Genomic DNA, 18,968 nt, shown 5'->3' with positions numbered 1-18,968 from the left:
AATAGCTATTGAATTCTGTTGAGTGGCTGTGGTTACTCCTGCGAGGACTAATCACAGTTCCATCCTGCAGAGTTCCTGTAATTAGAGTTCGGAACACCCTGGTATTACTCTAGTGATCTCAAGGAGACTTGTTATATTTGCTAAAAATGCTCCAAGGAGAATTGCCATCAAGCTTTCATTTTGGAAACAAATAGATGTCTGTGAGATTGGAAATGGCTGTGAGATTGGAAACAGGTTTAGAGATGTCATGATATCAATAAAAGAAGAGAAGATTTTTTTCATTTACAGCATTTGGGAACTAAGTACTAGATTGAAGATTTTCAAGCCCTGATTTAAGTAGACCCAAAATTCTTCTTAGGGACCTGAGGGATGCTCTGCAGTTGGAGTGGAAGAGAAACCAGAAATTATGTTTCCCCTGTCTGCAATCAAATGTTTTATTTTTATATTTCTAGAAGCTTCCTTTTGAAGAAAAAAAATGATATATTCTGGTAATAAAATTTTGAAAACATTGCCCATAGATTTTGGTGAGAGAAACAGACAGACTGACAAACAGATAGGTATTGGCCAAAGTAAATATCTGAGACCTCTGTCCGTCCTATTGCCACCACTGTACCCAAACCATCATCATTTGGATTATTACCTTTCCCCACTACCTGGGATCTCAACATCCTGTCTTGCCCAATCTATGGTTCACCAATCCATCCCCCACCCTAAAGCCAGAAAGACCTGTTTTCAGTGTAAATCTGATCATCTCACATCTGTTTAAAATCCCCAATGGCTTCCCATTACTCTAAAAAAAGAAAGAATACTTCATAAGATCTACAAGATTCTCCATGACCTGGCCTCTCCTTCCCTCTGGTCTCATCTTGGACTGTCCTGGACATTGATCTTCTTTCAGGTTTGCTGCCTGCTGTTTCCCACTGCAGAGCCTCTGCCTGTGCAGCTCCCTCTGCCCACCCTGCTGCTCCTGCTGGGCTCAGATTAGACAGCAGCTCCTCTTGGAAGCCTTCCCAACCTGGTCCCTCCAGAATAGTTTCCATTTCTCTCCACTGTATACTCTCATGGATTACTTGCCCATCTGCTTTTTATGATGTGTTGTACTGGCAATTATTTCTTCTACATCTGTTTTGTCTCTAAATTCCAAAAGTGCCATGTTTCTCTTATTCACACTGTATCCCCAAATACCTAACATAATGCATGACACATAATGAGCATTTATTGAATATGACTGAAGCCATGATTGCATGGTTTCAGGCATCTAAAAGTTACACTGTATTGACTATTTTCAGAGCAGTCCTACAGTCTCTGATTGCTTTACCAACTGGAAAGAGAGTACTGTGGAGTAGAGCAAGGCCCATTGCCCAGTCAGTCCAGCCCACATGGAACATCTTCTGCTCCCATAGTATTTATTGCCAATAGAACCACTAATCCCAGATCTGGCACTGAGGAAGGACGAGGTAAATATTGTTAGATAGATCAATATTAAAATAAATGCAAATTTGTACTAAATCATTATTGCATCCCTTAAAAGTTGAGTTGAAACATAGGTTTCTGTGCTGATACATATTATTATTGTAATTTTTCATGTATCTATATACCAGCCTCCCTGATATAGGAGTTTTACATATGTTACCTCAATGAATTCAAACAATATCTATTCAGGCAGGATTAGTCTTTAATTTACAGAGTAGGAAACAGAATTTAAGAACCTTATCTATAGCCACAGAGCAAGTAAATAGCAAAACAAGTGTTCCCAAGTCTTACAAACATTTTCCATTATCCTGTTGCCAAACATGTTATCAATGTTCAGTAAATTAATGAGTGGATGTATGGATGACTTACACTAGGTCCATGGAAAAATGTCCCAGTTTGAAAACCTAAGTGCTGAAGTTTAAAGACTATAGGCCTGGCATGGTAGTTCATTCCTGTAATCCCAGCACTTTGGGAGACCAAGGCAGGAGGATTGCTTGAACCCAGGGCTTCAAGACTAACCTGGGCCAACAAAGCAAGATCTAGCTTCTACAAAACATAAAAACATTAGCCGGACATGGTTACTACTCAGCTACTCAGAAGGCTAGGGCAAAGATCCCTTGAGCCCCAGGGTTTGAGTTTGTAGTGAGCTATGATTGTGCCACTGCACTCCAGCTTGGGTGACCAAGCGAGACTATCTCACAAAAAAAAAAAAAAGAAAAGAAAAGAAAAGATTGTGCCATTGGAATAAAATACTAATAATATTCACATAAACTATAAATACTGAAAGTATAAACATAATGTACTGGATCTCTGTAGGTTTTTTCCTCCAAATTTCTGAACTATTGGCAAACGCTAGGGACATTTTCTACAGACATTTTATTCAGTTAAATAGAGCTACTGAACAGAACCTTACTGGGTGAAAGTCAGACTGCAGCACAGCGTTTGAGCTATCAGCACTTTTTGAACAGTCACTGAGGAAAGAGTATTAAAAGTGTTTGCAAAAATGTGTACAAGAAGAGAAGAGAACGATGTGGTGATTCCAAGTGACTTACAATGTATAACAGCACAACAGCAGCAGCAGCAAACACACACACACACACACACAGTGCTTACTTCTTACTTTGTGCCAGGTGCTGATCTGAGGGCTTTCCATCTATAATTCACTAACCTTCACAACAACTTGTGAGATAGTTTCTACCATGTTTTATTGAATCTAGGTTGTCCTTGATTGTAAGATGTACCCTATGTGTTACCAAAAAAGGAAAAATTCTGCCAATTCAATTATGAGATGGCATTGATGGTGGAAAAACAACATCTTGATTTTAGACATAAAAATTTTTAAAAGTCTTAGAGTTGATGACATACAATATTTTAATCCCATTTTACAGATGGGGAAACTTCAAGAGACCCAACAAGATGAGGCAATTTTCTGAAGTTCAGACAGTTCGTGTTCTGAATTTAGTTCAGTTCAGTTTAGCCTGGTTTTGTGAGCACCTTTTCCTCTTTGCAAGGGGCACAGAGATAAGTAAGACTCCACCTAACTCTCATGAGTCAAGAAGTCTAGAAGGAAAGATACACCTACAGATAAATCAACTGAAATATAGCCTGCTAAGCACAAGAATAAGACCACATACAAGGTTACAATGTGGCACAGAGAGTGGAAGAAATAGCCCTCTCTTGATAGATTCAGGAAGGATTCCCAGAGAAAGTCATGGTTTTCAAAAAAAATGAAAGTTGCAGAATTTTTTATATTGATCAATACTTCTACTTTCCTAACAATGTTAGAAAAAATTCTTGGCCAAAGAATTTGATTCGCACTGTATAAATTGTGGTCATGTGTGTCTGCAAGAAGAAAAGCTGTTCAGTGGTCCAGCTCATGTGCATGTTTCCAATGAGACTTAGGAAGCAGGAGAGGCTGAAGGAAGGAAGCTGAGCCCTCAAGAATATGAGATTACTATATTACAGAGGTGGCTTCCACTAAGAAAATGCCTAAAGATCAGGCTGCTCAGTAGGGAGGCGTGGGCAGGTGTGCTACCACCCCTCTGCTAGTAAATCTGGTTGAATCGTCTCCCCATTCACCAACTTCTTTATGAGCACCTGATGAGGCTCCCTAGGAGCTCTATAATCCCAGAGCAGCACCCTATACTAATTCCTAACATAGCACGTATCAGACTCAACTGTAACTGTATTTACAGCCTTTGCACTGGTTGTTCCCTCTGAGATCACTCTTTTCTCAGATGCCTGCATATCTAACTCCCTCACCTCCTTCAAGCCTTGCCTCAAACATCTCTTTTTCAGTGAGTCCTACCTTAAAAAACACCCCATTTAAAAATGCAGCCTTCACTGCCACCATAGCCCTACTCTATCCCAGAATCCTGATCCCCCTTACCGTGTTCTATTTTTAACTTTTACCATAGCAACGATCAACTCCTAACCTATCATACTATTTGCTATTTATTATGTTTATTGTTTTTTGCCAATCTTCTTTTACTAGAATGTAAAATCCATGAAGGCAGGAACTTTTATCTGTTTTTATTCACTGATGGATCCCAAGCTCCTAGAACCATCACTGACATATAGTAAATGCTCAAAAGTATTTGCTGAATGAAAATGAGTGAGTGGCCAAATGAACGTATCTTGTTACCCCTATTTCCAACCAAACATCAAGCGGTTCAACTGTAGGAAGAAAGCCTTTGCTGAGTCCCAACAAATATAGAGTGCCTGGCACATAGTAGATACTATGAAAATAATATCACATTTAATATTTAAATGAATATTATCTCATTTCCATATGTGGGAATTTGATTACATTCTGAACTCAATGCTTTTACCTGGGTGAGTAAGGAACCATATGTCCTCTCTATCTCTAGTCAACAGGTGATAATGGGAAACTTTACGGGCATATGAGATTTAGAAGGGTAAGTTCCCTAATTTCAGGTCTTCTCCTGCTACAATACAGCCTGTAGTTCCCATCCAGTTTTCCGAAAAATCATAGGCAAAATAAAAAACTCAGTATTGGGGCAAGCAAAGTGATTGCCCAACTGTCTGATATTGTGGTGTGTAAATTTCATTACTTATCCTGATAAGCTACTATGATGGTACTAAGGATTTGGAGGAGTCATTTCAGATGCTCTTGAATGTCTTTCTCCCATTTTTCATATACTCATAAGTAAAATGAGCTGTATCCAGCACCTCCGCTGAGCTAGGGACCGTACTAGCTTTATCATTTGTCAGTCCATAAACACTTAAAAGAGTGCTACTGGAGAGCAGAGGTAGGCTTAAGTTGTTTATACTCCAGTGAGTAACACTAGAACCAGGGTATAGAATTTACAGGGGAAAAAATTTAGATTTTTTGGACTCAATTAACAAATATTGAGTACCTACTGGATTCTAAAAGCTCTCATGTGTAATTCTCATAAGGACCCTGTTGGACAGGGATACTTGCCCCTCATTTTTCATATACAGAAGCCCAGGTACAAAGATATGAACTAATTTGCTGAAAATCATTCTGCAGCTTAAAATAGCAAGCTAGTATTTGAATCCAGGACTATCTGAGTTTACCATGTCATTATCTTCACATGAGTCATGCATATATAAACTTAAATGTTTGAATGATAATCGTCTATTAGCAATAAGAAAATTCCATGCCAGGACATTTCTTCTTTTTCCCACCCCAAGCTTACTAATTAATGGCAGTAAGATACTGAAAGGTGAGTATCAAAGCTTGATCTACATTTTTAGCTCAATTCAGAAATAAAAGACTGTAATCAGGGCTGTGTCAGCCTCTCTGAAATATCTCAGTTAACATATCTCAATTGCCTAATACACAGACCCAGAACATAAGAGCTCTTGAAAGTGTCATAAAACCTGGGCTGCTCATCCAAGCAGTCTTCCTCTTACCCACATTTCATTGTTTGAGTAGCCAGCTGATGGCATTTGGGGGAAAGGAAAATGATTTTAAGATGATTAATCTTTGCAGCCTCACCCAGTCCTGAAACCTGAAATGCCATTCGCTGTGGTCCAGTGAGTTCTGGCTCTGCACTGGTTCAGATTTGCCTCTGTTTCCCTCAGATAAGAGACTTATCAGTCAACACGGGAGGTCAACCAATCTGACAGACTGCCAGGACAGCCTGAAAGAGAAGGTGGGCTCAAGTGGGCCCCGTCCTTGGAGACTCTGATGATGAGTTGTCCAAAATGATCAACATGCAAGCCTCTGGACATGTGAAATCTGCTCATACCACATCTCTTGGGGAATCGGGAGCAATGAGTACTTAAGAGAGAGAAAGACAAAGTTGTTTCCCCTGGAAGTTATGCTTCTTCCCTGATTATACTCAAAAAGCTATAGTTGCAGGGAGGCCCAACCTGTAAAGACCTCTGGTTGGTGTCCAATTAGTTCTATCTGCAGTCATGACAATGATTGCCTGATTTTTTAGGAACAATAGAAATGGACATTTCCCAACACCCTCAAAACATACAAGCAGTCTGTTGTAATATGAAGAGTATCTTTAAATAATACAAATCTGCTTTATAAGGTTGATTAAGTGGTATAACCCATGTGATACAATCCACAGAACATAATAAATCTTCCCCTCGACAAAATGAGAATAATGCCTGCATTTTGGGAGCTATCTTTTGGGTCACAGTTGAATACATCCTAGAGAAATGCAGTTGGTCTATTAATTATTATAGAAGCTGAAGCCCATAGAAGTTAAGTACCTTACTCAAGATCACATAGTGAATTATGTTGAAGCCAGGACTAGAAATCTGCACTCCTAACTCCATCTAAGCTTCTTTTTACTTCCAGGGTGCCTTCTCTGTTTTCAAAACACATATGCACTAAATGCATGAGTGGGCAAATGATTGTTTTTAAGAAGATAATACAAATAGAAAATTGTGATTTTTATAAAATAAGAGCAACTAAAGTTTAGATCTCTCTGCTCCCAGCATCCTTTCCCATACCCCTCTAGTGAGAATATGTTTTGAAGAAGTTTACTACATATGCATTTTTATGTCACATTTGTGAAAACACCATCCATATTTCATCCCCCTTCCAGTACTTGTGGGACACTTGCTCATCTTTAGAGTAGAGAAGAGGTGAAATAAAGGAACTTCTGTTTTGCCAGTTACTATGTGAAATGCTCTTCCTATATCATCTCATTGAATCTCTGCAAATATGTGAGATGTAGGAATGATAAACCTCATTTTATAGATAAAACTGAAGTTCAGATTACTCCACTTATTTTCTCAATGACAATCAGCTAGAAAGAGTGGACTGACTTAACTCTGTGTTTCTTCACTCCAACATCTATGCTCCTTGCACTATTCATATGTGCTTACCCTGACAATGTGAAAATGGCTCATATGTGTCCAAACCAGGCACAGTGGGATGGAGCAGAGAGCAGACTTTATTTTCTGTTGCTAGTGTTCTTTCTCTTGCTGCATAGAAAGGTGAGGACCAGGTCTCCTCTAATCAAGCAGAGGTCTCAACTTCAAGAAATGAAGGAAATTGAGTCAAAGCACTCTGTTCCTTGGGTCTTAATGTTGTCTGAGAAACAAAGACCTCCCTAGACCAAACAAGTTCACAGCACAGAAGGGAGTAATTTGCTGATTCACTTGTTCATTTATAAATCCATCTGTGAAAACTCTGTGCTGAGACTTGGTCTGGGAGCTCCTGATGTTGTTTCTGATGTAGTAAAGGAGATGAGACATATTCCCACTCAAGACTAGAAGTTGTAGGATTCCCAGAGAGGTAAAAGAGCAGTTTTAGAGAAGGAAAGGGCTGCTTCTTCTGTATCTCAGATTCTTTATCTGAAAATACGGAAAATTATATTTATCACATAAGATTTTTGTGAGAATTAGAATTAAAACCTTAGTTCTTAAGTTCTTTATCTACAAAGTAGAAATAATCATACCTATATCTCAAACTATTTACAGGGATTCAATGAGATGGAATTACATAAATGTACTTTGCACACAACCTGGCCAATAACAGGCACTCAGTGGGTTGTTGTTGTTGTTGCTGAGTAGTTGTTTTATTCCAAAGAATCTTTGACAGAATCCTCAAACTGGTGGCCCTTGTCTTCTACCTGCCCTCTATTAAAGCATGTTGTTTCTTGTCCTCTGTTTTAGCTTTACATTACTGCCATGACAAATTTGCTTCCTCCATTTTCAAATCTTAGCAATGGCACTCAAGTCCTTTTCATGTTCCATCTCTATTCTGCCTTTCTCTTCTAGTTTTAAGGACTCATGTGATTAGATTTGGCCCACCCACATAATCTAGGATAATCTCCCCATCTCAAGACCCTTGACCTTAATTGCATCCACAAATTTACTTTGCCACATAAGCCTCTAGAGATTAAGGCATGGACATCTTTGGAGAACCATTGTTCTTCCTACCACAGTCTGCCCTCTGGCCCCCAAAGATTCTTCTTTTCACATAACTACAGGGCGTAATTCTACTAAGCTTTCCGCCACTGTGTAACCAGGATCCCTTTCCTACAGTTTCCAATAACATGCTTCTCATTTCCATTTGAGCTGTCACCCTCAGCATTCTCCAAGTCCAGATTTCCGTAAGAAGTAGTTAAAGCTTCACTGGAAATATCCTTAAAGTCTATATTTCTGCAATCTCTTCTTAGAAGCAGTCTAGGTTTTTTCCTATCATGTTCCTCAGCATTCTTCTAGCCTCTGTCCACTTCCCAATTCAAAAGCCATTTCTACACTTTTAGGTATTTGTTACATGTTCCAGTACCAAAGTTGATACTAGTTTTCTATTGCTACCATAACAAATTATCACAGACCCAATGACTTAAAACAACACAAATTTATTATCTTATAGTTCTGTAGGTCTCGTACAGATCTCAACAGGATAAAATAAAGCTTTCAGCAGTCTGTAGCTCTTCTAGAGGCTCAATAGGAGAATCGTTTTCTGCTCATTCAGGTCATCATATGGTTATAGGACTAAGGTGCCTGTTTTCTTGATGGCTGTAACCTAATAACCATTCCCAGTTTGTAAAAGGCCACCATTTTCCTTGGCTTGTGGTCCTCTTCCTCTAACTCTGAAACCAGCAGTAGTGGGTCAAGTCCTTCCCAAGTCACATCTCTCTGATCCACTCTTTTGTCTTCCTCTTCCACTTCTAAGGATTAATGTAATTAGATTGGGTCCACCCAGATAATCCAGGACAATCTCCCCTTCTCAAGATCCTTAATCTTAATCACATCTCCAAGTCCCTTTTGCTATATAAGATAACATATTCATAGACTCTGAGAATTAAAGTGTGGACATTTGGGGGGAGTGAGTTAAGGATTATTATTTCTCCTACCATATCCTTGTTAACTATGAAACACATCAAATAACTTTTCATATTCTTAGTGATACTCTTTCTCCATCCTCATCATTCGCTGCTATCCTAGCTTTAAAGTGGTACAGCCAAAACTAAATTCCCTGGCCTACATAGTAAACACCAATACTTTTAAGGTCCATGATTGTTAAATATTACCTCAGTCTAAGCCCAAGTGGAGAGTGTGAGTGTTTTGAGCTGGGAAGAGTTGCTTGCAAAAGAGCATAGAGGTTGGTATAGCAGGAAATTCATAGGTCTTAGAAGCAGGTGGGCTTTGAGTCCTGCCCCATCACTTGATAGCTGGCATGACATTGAACATGTTGCTTAAATTATCCAAGTCTGTATTTCCTCTTCTATAATACAAGGCTAATATATGCATTGCAGGATAGCTGTGAGAACTGAGTGTGTCCTCTATAAACTACTCATGCATCTTTTTTGCAGGCTAGTCCATGGTATCACTATAAGTGTTATCATCAAATCATGAAATCCTTAGGTATAAGATCTAAGTACAACTTTTCTTATCAGGAATTCCAAGAATTCTAAGATTAGGAACATGGGCTTTTGAGTGAGACACATCTATCTATATTTTAATCCTGGCTCTGCTACTTAGTATCTTATTTTCATTTCAGCTCTTTATATCTCATTTTCTTTATGAAACCAAAAATGCTTACATGGCAGAATTGTTATCAGAAATAATAACAAAGAGGAACTCATCTGTGTTGGGTACTTTACATGTGTCGTCCCATTATCATATCTCCACAGCACCCTTTTGCGTTAGTGCCATTACTATCTGAATTTCCTAAATAAGAGAATGGCCATCTATGGTAAAGTGGTTATCTAAGAGGTTAAGTAACATGCCGAAATTATACAGTTAAGAATGGCAGAACTGGGACATAAACCCAGCTCTCCTCTGTCTTGGAAGCCTGGCATATAACCCATATGCTATGTTGCCTACCCAATAAATTGAGTGAGACAATGAATATAAAATGCTTACTAAGTTGTGCGACACCTAAAAAGCACTATTTTAGTAGGGTACCCAGGTATCTCACAGCCATGTTGCACAGTCATGAGGATGAGCAGCTGCTTCACTCTTCCCTTACTAGACTTCCCCATTTGGCAAGGGGCCACCACACATTGAAATTCAGGAGGGGCAGGAGGGATGGGAGAGTTGTTACATTATTCGTGTCCAATTCTACTTGTCTAATGGACTTGCTAAAAGCACCCTGAATGGAAAGTGTGAGACTTAATGGCATTTTATAAAAGTTGCTATGATGAATTAGCTCATAAAGCAAATTAAAAACAGCTTATCGCTTGTTAAATTAGGTGATGGGGCACTGTAGCATTTTTCCCAGATGTGAGGATCCATTAATATCCAAAGGAGCCAGAAGCTGCTGAAATGTGTCAGCTGCTTGGTTTTAGGGACCTGACAAGTCTGAATAAATGTAATCCTAGAGAGGCAGATTGTCCAAGATCAATAGAGCTCCTGGAAAGAGCCTGTTGCTGAGCTCCTCAGGAAGGACACCTGCAGCTAACAGCAGGAGTGGTAAAGTTCCCCTTAAGGACCCTTGGGAATCCTTAAGAGCACAGGTGAGTGAATGTCTGACCCGGTAGGGACCTGCAGGAATAGTTCCCACCCCCACTTCAAATGGGAATGCAGAGACATGAGAGAAGAAGGGCTTTCAAAAGCCACCTGAAACATTTTCACAGACCTGTATTGAGGGTCTACTTTGGGCCCGGAACCCTACTAGGTCCTGAGGATACAGAGATATTTTAGATGTCTTTCAAATAGTCCAGAAAACAGCTTTTAAGTGGCACGATTGGCACACAGATCCCCTGATTCAAATTCTAATATATTTTTCAGAATAACAGTTATTATAATAATATCTTACATTTATTGAGCCCTCACTAGTGCCAGGCTAGTGTTACAATACTTTATGTATATTATTTCGTTTAATCCTCACCATAACTCTTTTGAGATAGATGGTGTTATGATTTATGCCAGTTTTACAGTTAAGAAAATCTGAGGCCCAGAGGGGTTAAGTAACTTGCCTAAGATCACATAGTTCAAAAACTGCAAACCTAAGCTGTTTGTCTCCAGAGCCTGCCTCCTTGGCTACTACTTGTTAGCCTTTCTGATGGTTTCTCTACCTCAACTCCCCGTAGTTTACATCCAGAAGGAGCCTGGAGTCAGGCCAGCAGTTCAAGGACTTTGGGGATAAGAAATACTTGGACAAGGACTGAGCAGTAAGGGAGTTTCAGGAATTTAGGGAAGAAGCAGTTGTCAGCCCTGAAGGGAAGGTTAAAAGTCTTTGGTACTGCTAGATCGTGAGCATGGCCAGAGGGCAACAAGCGGGGAAATTGAGCCATATAATAAAATGGCTAAGAAAGCAGATTTTGGAGTCAGATACACCTCATTTTATATTCAACCTACACCACATGTGCATGTGTGACCTGGGCCAGGCTCCTTAACTTCCTGAGCCTCCCTCCCTTATCTATAAAGTGGGGATATTAATTTTTACCTTTAGGGTTGCTGTGACATCAAATAAGACAATGACTACAAAGTGCCAGACCACCTAATAAGGGTGTAAGTAGTAGTAGCCATCATGGTTATCATCTTCAACACCTTATCATCACCACCTCCCAGGATGAATGAGGGGGCAAGGTGAAGAGCACTGAACTAGACTTGCATCTGGAAACCCAAGTTCTGGTCCTAGGTTGCTTCCACTAAGCCATATATTCTGGAGTTAGTCAGTGGGCCCCACTAGATCTGTCCTTCATCTTTTAACAACAACAACAAAAAAATTGGGGAGGATAGTACTATGTCTGTCATGCATTCTTCACAGCAACTGATTGAGTCATAAGAAGGTAACTTATGTGAAAATGCTTTGCAATCTATAGAGCATGTGTTGGGGTTCCCCAAGACAACTCCCATATTGATGACTCACTAGGATAGTTCACAGGACTCAGCATGATCATGCTCATGATTATGATTTATTACCACAAAAAGATATGAAACAATGTCAGATAAGGGAGCAGGAGCATAGGACAAAGTCTGGAAAAAATTAGCTGCAAGTTTACGAGAGTCCTCTCTCAGTAGTGTCACACAGGAAGTGCCTAATTCTTCCAGCAACAAATTCCAAAACAGGTGCGAAATGTTGTCTACCAGGGAATCCTATTAGAGACTCAATGTCCAGGTTTACTGGGGGCTGGTCATGTAGGCAGCCTCTGCCTAGAACATACCACAATATGAGACTCCCAGAAAGAAAGCAGGTGTTCAGTATAAATGATATTGTCTGTAGAAACAGTTTAGGCACAGTAAGCCATTCTTATGAGAAAATGGTGGGAACCCTCCCAAAATCTAACTTTCCAGATGTCAGCCAAGGGCCACCCTTACAAGCAAGAACAGCAGTCTCAGGCCTGCTACGTTAACTCCTTTTTGCACAGAGTAGAATCTATAGAAAAGATTTGTATTAGCCTCTACCCAAAAGGAAAAAGGGAGATAATAATAAAAACATTAGTTAGTACTTACTATTTGTCACTGTGTGCCAGGTCTATTTGTACATGCTTTATATATATTACTTTATGTAACATTTTACTCATACAGCAACTCAATAATGGAGGTATTGTTATCATCATTGTCATCATTATCACTATGTTGTATATGAGGAAACTGAAGCCTGAAAGAGACTAAGTAACTTGCCCAGCTGACTAGCTGTAAGACTAAGACATAGTAGGAGCAGGACATGGACCCAATAGTCCATATTCATAACCACACTGTACTACACTAGACTGCACATACTATAGGCTTAATGCTGCATATGTGTTATTTCATTAAGGATCACAGTAATTCTAGGTGAAGGTTGTTATTAGACTAATTTTGCATCAAAAAACCTGTGGCTCAAGAATGTTAACCAATATATGTCACATCACAGGATCAGAGAAGTGATAGCTTCAGGAGTGGGCGTTGGCCTTTCCCCAGCTCCCTGTTCCCGACTGGTACTTTGTCTGAGCCTTTGGCAGGGGTGGTCAAGGTGAAAATGATTCATTCCAGGAGCTTGGACCAAGAAACCCTCTTCAAATTCCATCTCTGGGAGACAATGTTAATGAAAGAAGGGACTATGTTGCAATTAATTATACTTCTCCTGCTGTGTTTAAGAGCTCTAGATGCTGTCTTCAGCTCTTTCTTGTTGCCATGGCAGCACATGTGACATTTCTTTGATGGGCAAAAAAAAGAAGAAACCACACTTGGTCCTCAGTGTGGAAAAATCTAAAATAAAACAAATTTGTTAGAAAAATCTGTTCCCCAGATTTTGCTAGTTTTGCATACATAGTGGTTATACTCTAAGGAAATTCTTAGAATGAAATCAAAGGGGAATACACAGACAGGTAGTGAAATCTGCTTCTCTGGGAAAGTCATATGCTATATGTGTGGGGTGGTGATTTTTGAAAATGGGATATACAGCAGGATGTGGACAATATAGGAGTGGTGGCAAATGTTCACCTCTTAATGATGACAGCTAGTTTCTAAGGTCTGGTTCATCATTTTGATTCTGATTCCACCTCCCTCATGCTGCCACTCATACATATTACAGTGCATTGGCCTTAACAAATGTTTAGCAAATGCTTTTTAGTAGAGGCAACATGATACAGAAAGCAATTGTAATTCAGAGATAAGTGCCATGATGAGGTAAGCTAGGCATTGTATGGAAGCAAAAATATTTGTCGTGTTGTTTATATGACTTTTGTCTATCCATACACACACATACGCATAGATTTTTTAATTTACTGCATTTTAAGCATGTATTCAGGTGATGACATTAACCTCTTCATCCAGTTGCAGTGGTGATCCAATATTTCATTGAGTGGAGGAATCACCACCTACTATGGGTGGACATTTGTTACCATTTTCGCCCATTATAAAAGAAACAGTTCTACAGGCTGATACATCTGAGATTATTTGTTTACAGTACAAAATGCTTCATTTAGAAATATAGCCATGTTTCTCTTTATTATTTTACTTTTTTTAGTAATTTTAAAAATTTGATTGTAATGGGAGGGGAAAAAAAATCTCAACTAGGTAGTAAACTGCCTTTCTCATCTTCTCTTATCACCTTCTAACATCTGATGGTCTCCAAGAAAAGAAGCAGATCTCAGTTTTGGGGATCTATAGGCCGCCCCTGTAACCTCCAAGAAGAAGCAAGAACTAACTTTAGTGTGTTGCCAAAGCAGTGACAGTGTGGACTGTGATCCAGGGAATCATCCCAGGAGTTGATATCAAGTGATGATGGGTTCTCAGAGCAAGAGCGAACATTTGAAACCATAAATCCTAAATCTATGCTGCCAGAGATTCCTAACAATGTCCTCTTTTGTCCTTTCCTCCAGAGCCATGTTCGACTACGACAAGAGCAAGGACAGTGGGCTGCCAAGTCAAGGACTTAGTTTTAAATATGGAGATATTCTCCACGTTATCAATGCCTCCGATGATGAGTGGTGGCAAGCCAGGAGAGTCATGCTGGAGGGAGACAGTGAGGAGATGGGGGTCATCCCCAGCAAACGGAGGTAAGAATGCCTTTTGTACTAGAATATTTGCTTGTCAGCTATCCAGCGAGTGGAGAGGAGGGAAGAAGAAGGTGGGAGAAACTCTTCACAAAATTAAATTTATTTAAATGGGATAGTCAATCTGCAGGAAAATTGTCAGTGGTGACAGGTGACATGAATTAAAAATCCTCTTTTTCCTATATTAGGGTTTTACCAAAATTGGTGACTGTGACAAGAAATAAAGGAAGAAAGAGGATCAGCTTATACTGTGTTCCTAAAACTTTTACCAGTGTGTGCATGTGCAAACTTGTGCTTATCAGCTCATATGCTGACTTACAAATTCAGTCCATTTATTTCCAGAGTTTCAACATTTACCAATGAATGTTATAGAAAGGCCAAGTCAAAGGCAAATGAAGTAGGCAATTTACTAGGCTAAGGTCCTGGCTGTGTAATATCTCCAAATATTAGTAGAAAAAAATGGAAAACCTTCATCTCAAATTCAGATGCTTGGGATATGAGCTGTCAAACATCTGGTGAGGTCTAAGGACTGGGTTTACAATTTTTTTTCTTTTTTTACTGTTTTCTTTACTCTTGTTCCCCACCTCACAACTTCCAAGTAGCCACCAAGATAGTTCTGTGTAAGTGTTTCCTAAACCAAGAGTATCATGCTTTCTCTTCCAAGCATTTCTTCAGCTCTGCTTTTGAAAAGCAGAAATGTGCTTCACAACAGCCAGCCCCTTAATCTGTCCCAGCGGATCCATCACCAGACAGGAACTTTCCTTCTCACAAATGTCCCTTTGGCACCAAGATGTCCAAGAAACAGAAATTGGCTGTATCCCAGAGACTAGATATAGTACAAAATCAGTCAGGAATGATGCTTAATAAAAGCAGACACTAGCTTTTCTCAAGCTGCAGATTTCTCAAAGGGCTTTGATCCTCATCTCCAAACACCCAAAATGCCTTTATAAAATATTACCAGTGAAGCTGGGCATTCAAGTGCTACTACACATCAAGTGATTGAGCTAGTACAAACCGTAGTGGGAAGATGGAACTTAAACCTCAGAATAACTCTGTGGGATATTTGTGCTCCCGAGACAACTGATCCTCTCTTCTCTCTGCCTGTGGTCGCACAGCCTGGGGAAGAATGGGACATGGAAAGCAGAGGGCTCACTGGTCCTCAGCTGTTCTCTTACCTTTAGCCAGGAGGAGTCACAGTGAAGGTGCTGAAATTCCAGGGAGCCTCTCCCTCCCCCATGCCACTGCCTATAGATCTCCCACCAGCAGAGTTCTCTGGGTTTCTTTAAGCCTCTTGGCTCCTGGATAATTAACTGACATTGCTTTGCCAGGGCATTCTGACTGTAGAATGGCTGTGTGTGTTTTCTGAAAGGTTACATGTTTAAAGCATTGACTCAGCACTGGCTTGTTTATATTCTGGGTCTCTCCATTTCCCTTTACTTCAAATAAAATGTCAAGACAATGTGCATTTTGGTTTGCTTTGATTTAATTACTTTGAGCTGTCTGAAGAGCTGTTCTCCAGAAGAAGGAGCCATCTTGTTGAATTATGGCCCCAAAGATAGTAATGGGGTGGAGGAAGGAAAGCTATGCAGAAATAGATGTCAGCTCATTTTAAAGAAATCATCTCACTAGTTGGAGCTGCCTAAAAATGGCATGGACTATCTGGGAAGATAGAAAAGGGATTCAAACTTTGGATACAGGAGTTGAGCTACACAATTTTCTGACTCTTTCCAACCCTGAGGTTCTATGATTCTAACCAATCTTATAATTTGTTTGTTCAATTAGCTCATCATTTTTCTCCAGAAGAACATTCTCAATGCTATTCCTCCTGAATAATTTTCCACCTGCTGGTAATCATTCTTGAATTAGCTATTTCTCTCTTTTTTTGGAAGGGAACCATCTTAACAACCAGAATATAGCTGACCTGGAAAATAAGTTTGATTAGTGACTGCAAGGTTGATATTTATTTACATTCTACTTTTTATGAAGGGTGCAGTAGCTCCACCTCATATATATAATAATATATGTTATATATATTATATATATAATTTATAGCTGTAAAAAAAATTTCTGCCAAATTTTCTTTTTAGGATTTTAATTATTTTCGAAATAGTTACTTTTATTCTTTTAAGTATCTGTAAAAGTAATACCTTTTATTGTAGAAAGGTGGGAACATTTAGAAAAACATAAAAATCACTTATAATTCTACCCCACAAAGAGTACCCATGTACTTATTTTAATGTAATTTAAAACATACATTTATTAGGTTGATGTTATTTCTCAATCGTTAATTTCTTTCTAGCCTGTTTCTTGAGTATAATTTACCTAGTAGTGCTGATCTGGAAAATTTGTTTAAATCTTATAATGGATAACATCAGTATATGACTTTATACCCTTTACAAAAATGTTTCTCTATTGATAATGTCATTTAATCATCCCAAATGAAACCATGAGATGAAGAGTATGAATATTATCACCTTCCCCCTCCTTTTTTCTGAAGATGGTGAATAAATTTTATTTAACAAAACATTCCTATTGCACGCTAGACACTGTTGTAAGCCCTTTACAATTATTAATTTATTTAAACCTCATTAGAACATTATGAGTAAGTTGCTGTTATTATCCTTATTTTATAAATGGGAGATTGAGGCACAGAGAGGTTCATTAATGTGCCTGAAATTGCCTGTGTAGTAAGTGGCAGAACTGGAATTTGAATCCAGGCTACAGAATTGTACTTAAGACATATGCAATCTTGCCCCCTACAGATACAAAAATAAGAGCTGGCAAAATTCAATTCAGCAAGCATTGCTTGGGCAGCATCTGAGTGCCACGTACTATTGTTGGTTCACTACCTGGAGCCCATCACTTGTGGGACCAACATGTAACTGTGGCACAGCTACTCTGCGATTAGGGCAATGCGGGCTATATTGTAAAGGCTAGGAAAGTGAAACGGCAGCAGACAGAGAGTGAATTCCATCTGATAACAGCACTGATCATGTATTGCACCAGGTGCTTTCAAATACATAATTTCAATTTAATCTTCACAAAAACCTCGTAAGGAAACTGAGGATCAGAGAAGTCAAGTAACTTACCCAAAAATACACAGCCAGCCACTGACCAAACACCAGTCTCTTTGATAGCAAAGCCAGATGGCTTTACACTACACCAGGAACACGCTACCCTAGGAGCATGAGCCAAGTAAGGAAATAGAAAGTCAGATAATTCAAGTAGCTTGCCAAAATTACAGTGGCAGCAGAGGGCTAAGCCTAGATTCAAACATGCCTTTCTGATGTCTCTATGAGCAACTGCAAAGGTCTGGGGCTCTTCTTGGCCCTACAGCTCTCAAGTCTGGTGGCAGGGTCTCTTAAGAGGGAAAAATGGAAGTCCATGTCTTGCTCCCACCTGGCATAAAGGCACTGACTTGGCAGAGAGCACCTGAAGTAGGGTACCTGTATTACTTCCTTTTTACAAGTAAGGAAATTGGAACCAGTAATGAGAAGTGACATCATGGGCAGCATTATCATGATCATCTTTGTAGCAGCCTTTTGTATAGTGAGTTATTACTATAGATCAGACATTGTGCTAAACAATTTTCTTGTATTATCTCATTTAACATTCATTATAAATTTTTGAAGTCTGTGCTACTATTCTAATTGTATCAACACAAAATCTGAAATCCTAAGAGGTTAAGGATCACCCTAAATTATAGACCTAGTAAGTGGAAGAGGCAGAATTCAAACCCAGGCTTGTGTGACTTTAAAATCTGGACTCTTTGGACTCTTAGCATAGAATCCCTTTTCTGAGATTACGTAGTGTATAAGAGACCAAGCTGGGTTTTGTTCCATGGTCTCTCTCTTTTTTTTTTTTTTTTTTTTTTTTGAGATGGAGTCTCACTTTCATTGCCCAGGCTGGAGTACAATCCCAACTCATTGCAACCTCCACCTCCCGGGTTCAAGCTATTCTCCTGCCTCAGCCTCCTGAGTAGCTGGGATTACAGATGCCCGCCACCATGCCCAGCTAATTTTTGTATTTTTAGGAGAGACGAGATTTCACCATATTGGCCAGGCTGGTCTCAAACTCTTGACCTCTGGTGATCCGCCCGCCTCAGCCTCCCAAAATGCTGGGATTACAGGCATAAGCCACCACGCCTGGCTGTCCCATGCTCTCTTAAGCCAAAGAGATTATTCATTGTTCCCTAGTGACTGGTCACTTGGGCTCTCAGATGGCAGCATATGGCTGGCATTATATAAGAGTTTACTCACCTAGCTTTCACAGCAAGCCTGTGGCCACTAATGTGAGTGACATTCTAATTCTCCCTCCAACAGGACCTGTGGAGCACAGGGATAGGAACTCCCAGGGACAAATGATGTTCCCACTGCCCAGTGCTCCAAGCCTGACCCAATTATGGGTTTGGCCAGAACCTAAAAATACCAGATGGGAGAGAGGGAGAGGGAGACAGTTGGGCTTATTAAAGCATGGCCATTTGGTGCTCTCTGGAGATGTGAAATGTCAGAATTGATTGCTCAAATTTTGCCATTCCATTTATGTTTTTGGTATTTTGGTCAGTGATGAGACTTGGACAGGGAGGATTATTTCTGCTCAAAC

The 18,968-nt window shown here is 39.6% G+C and overlaps 1 protein-coding gene across 19 annotated transcripts in view; it reads left to right on the top strand.

The window, feature by feature from the left end:
• DLG2 (discs large MAGUK scaffold protein 2) overlaps nt 1-18,968 on the top strand; it is a 2,182,864-nt gene that overhangs the window by 2,081,112 nt on the left and 82,784 nt on the right. For all 19 annotated transcript variants that reach the window (XM_054441573.1, XM_054441571.1, XM_054441577.2 and 16 more), the window contains one exon: nt 14,193-14,369. In XM_054441573.1, coding sequence (XP_054297548.1) covers nt 14,193-14,369 — 177 coding nt within the window. The remainder of the gene's footprint in view (nt 1-14,192; nt 14,370-18,968) is intronic.

The sequence above is a fragment of the Pongo pygmaeus genome, chromosome 9, assembly GCF_028885625.2.
Source record: "Pongo pygmaeus isolate AG05252 chromosome 9, NHGRI_mPonPyg2-v2.0_pri, whole genome shotgun sequence".
Lineage (NCBI taxonomy): Eukaryota > Metazoa > Chordata > Mammalia > Primates > Hominidae > Pongo > Pongo pygmaeus.
The sequence above is the reverse complement of the archived record's forward strand: the minus strand, read 5'-3'. Positions and strand labels throughout refer to the sequence as shown.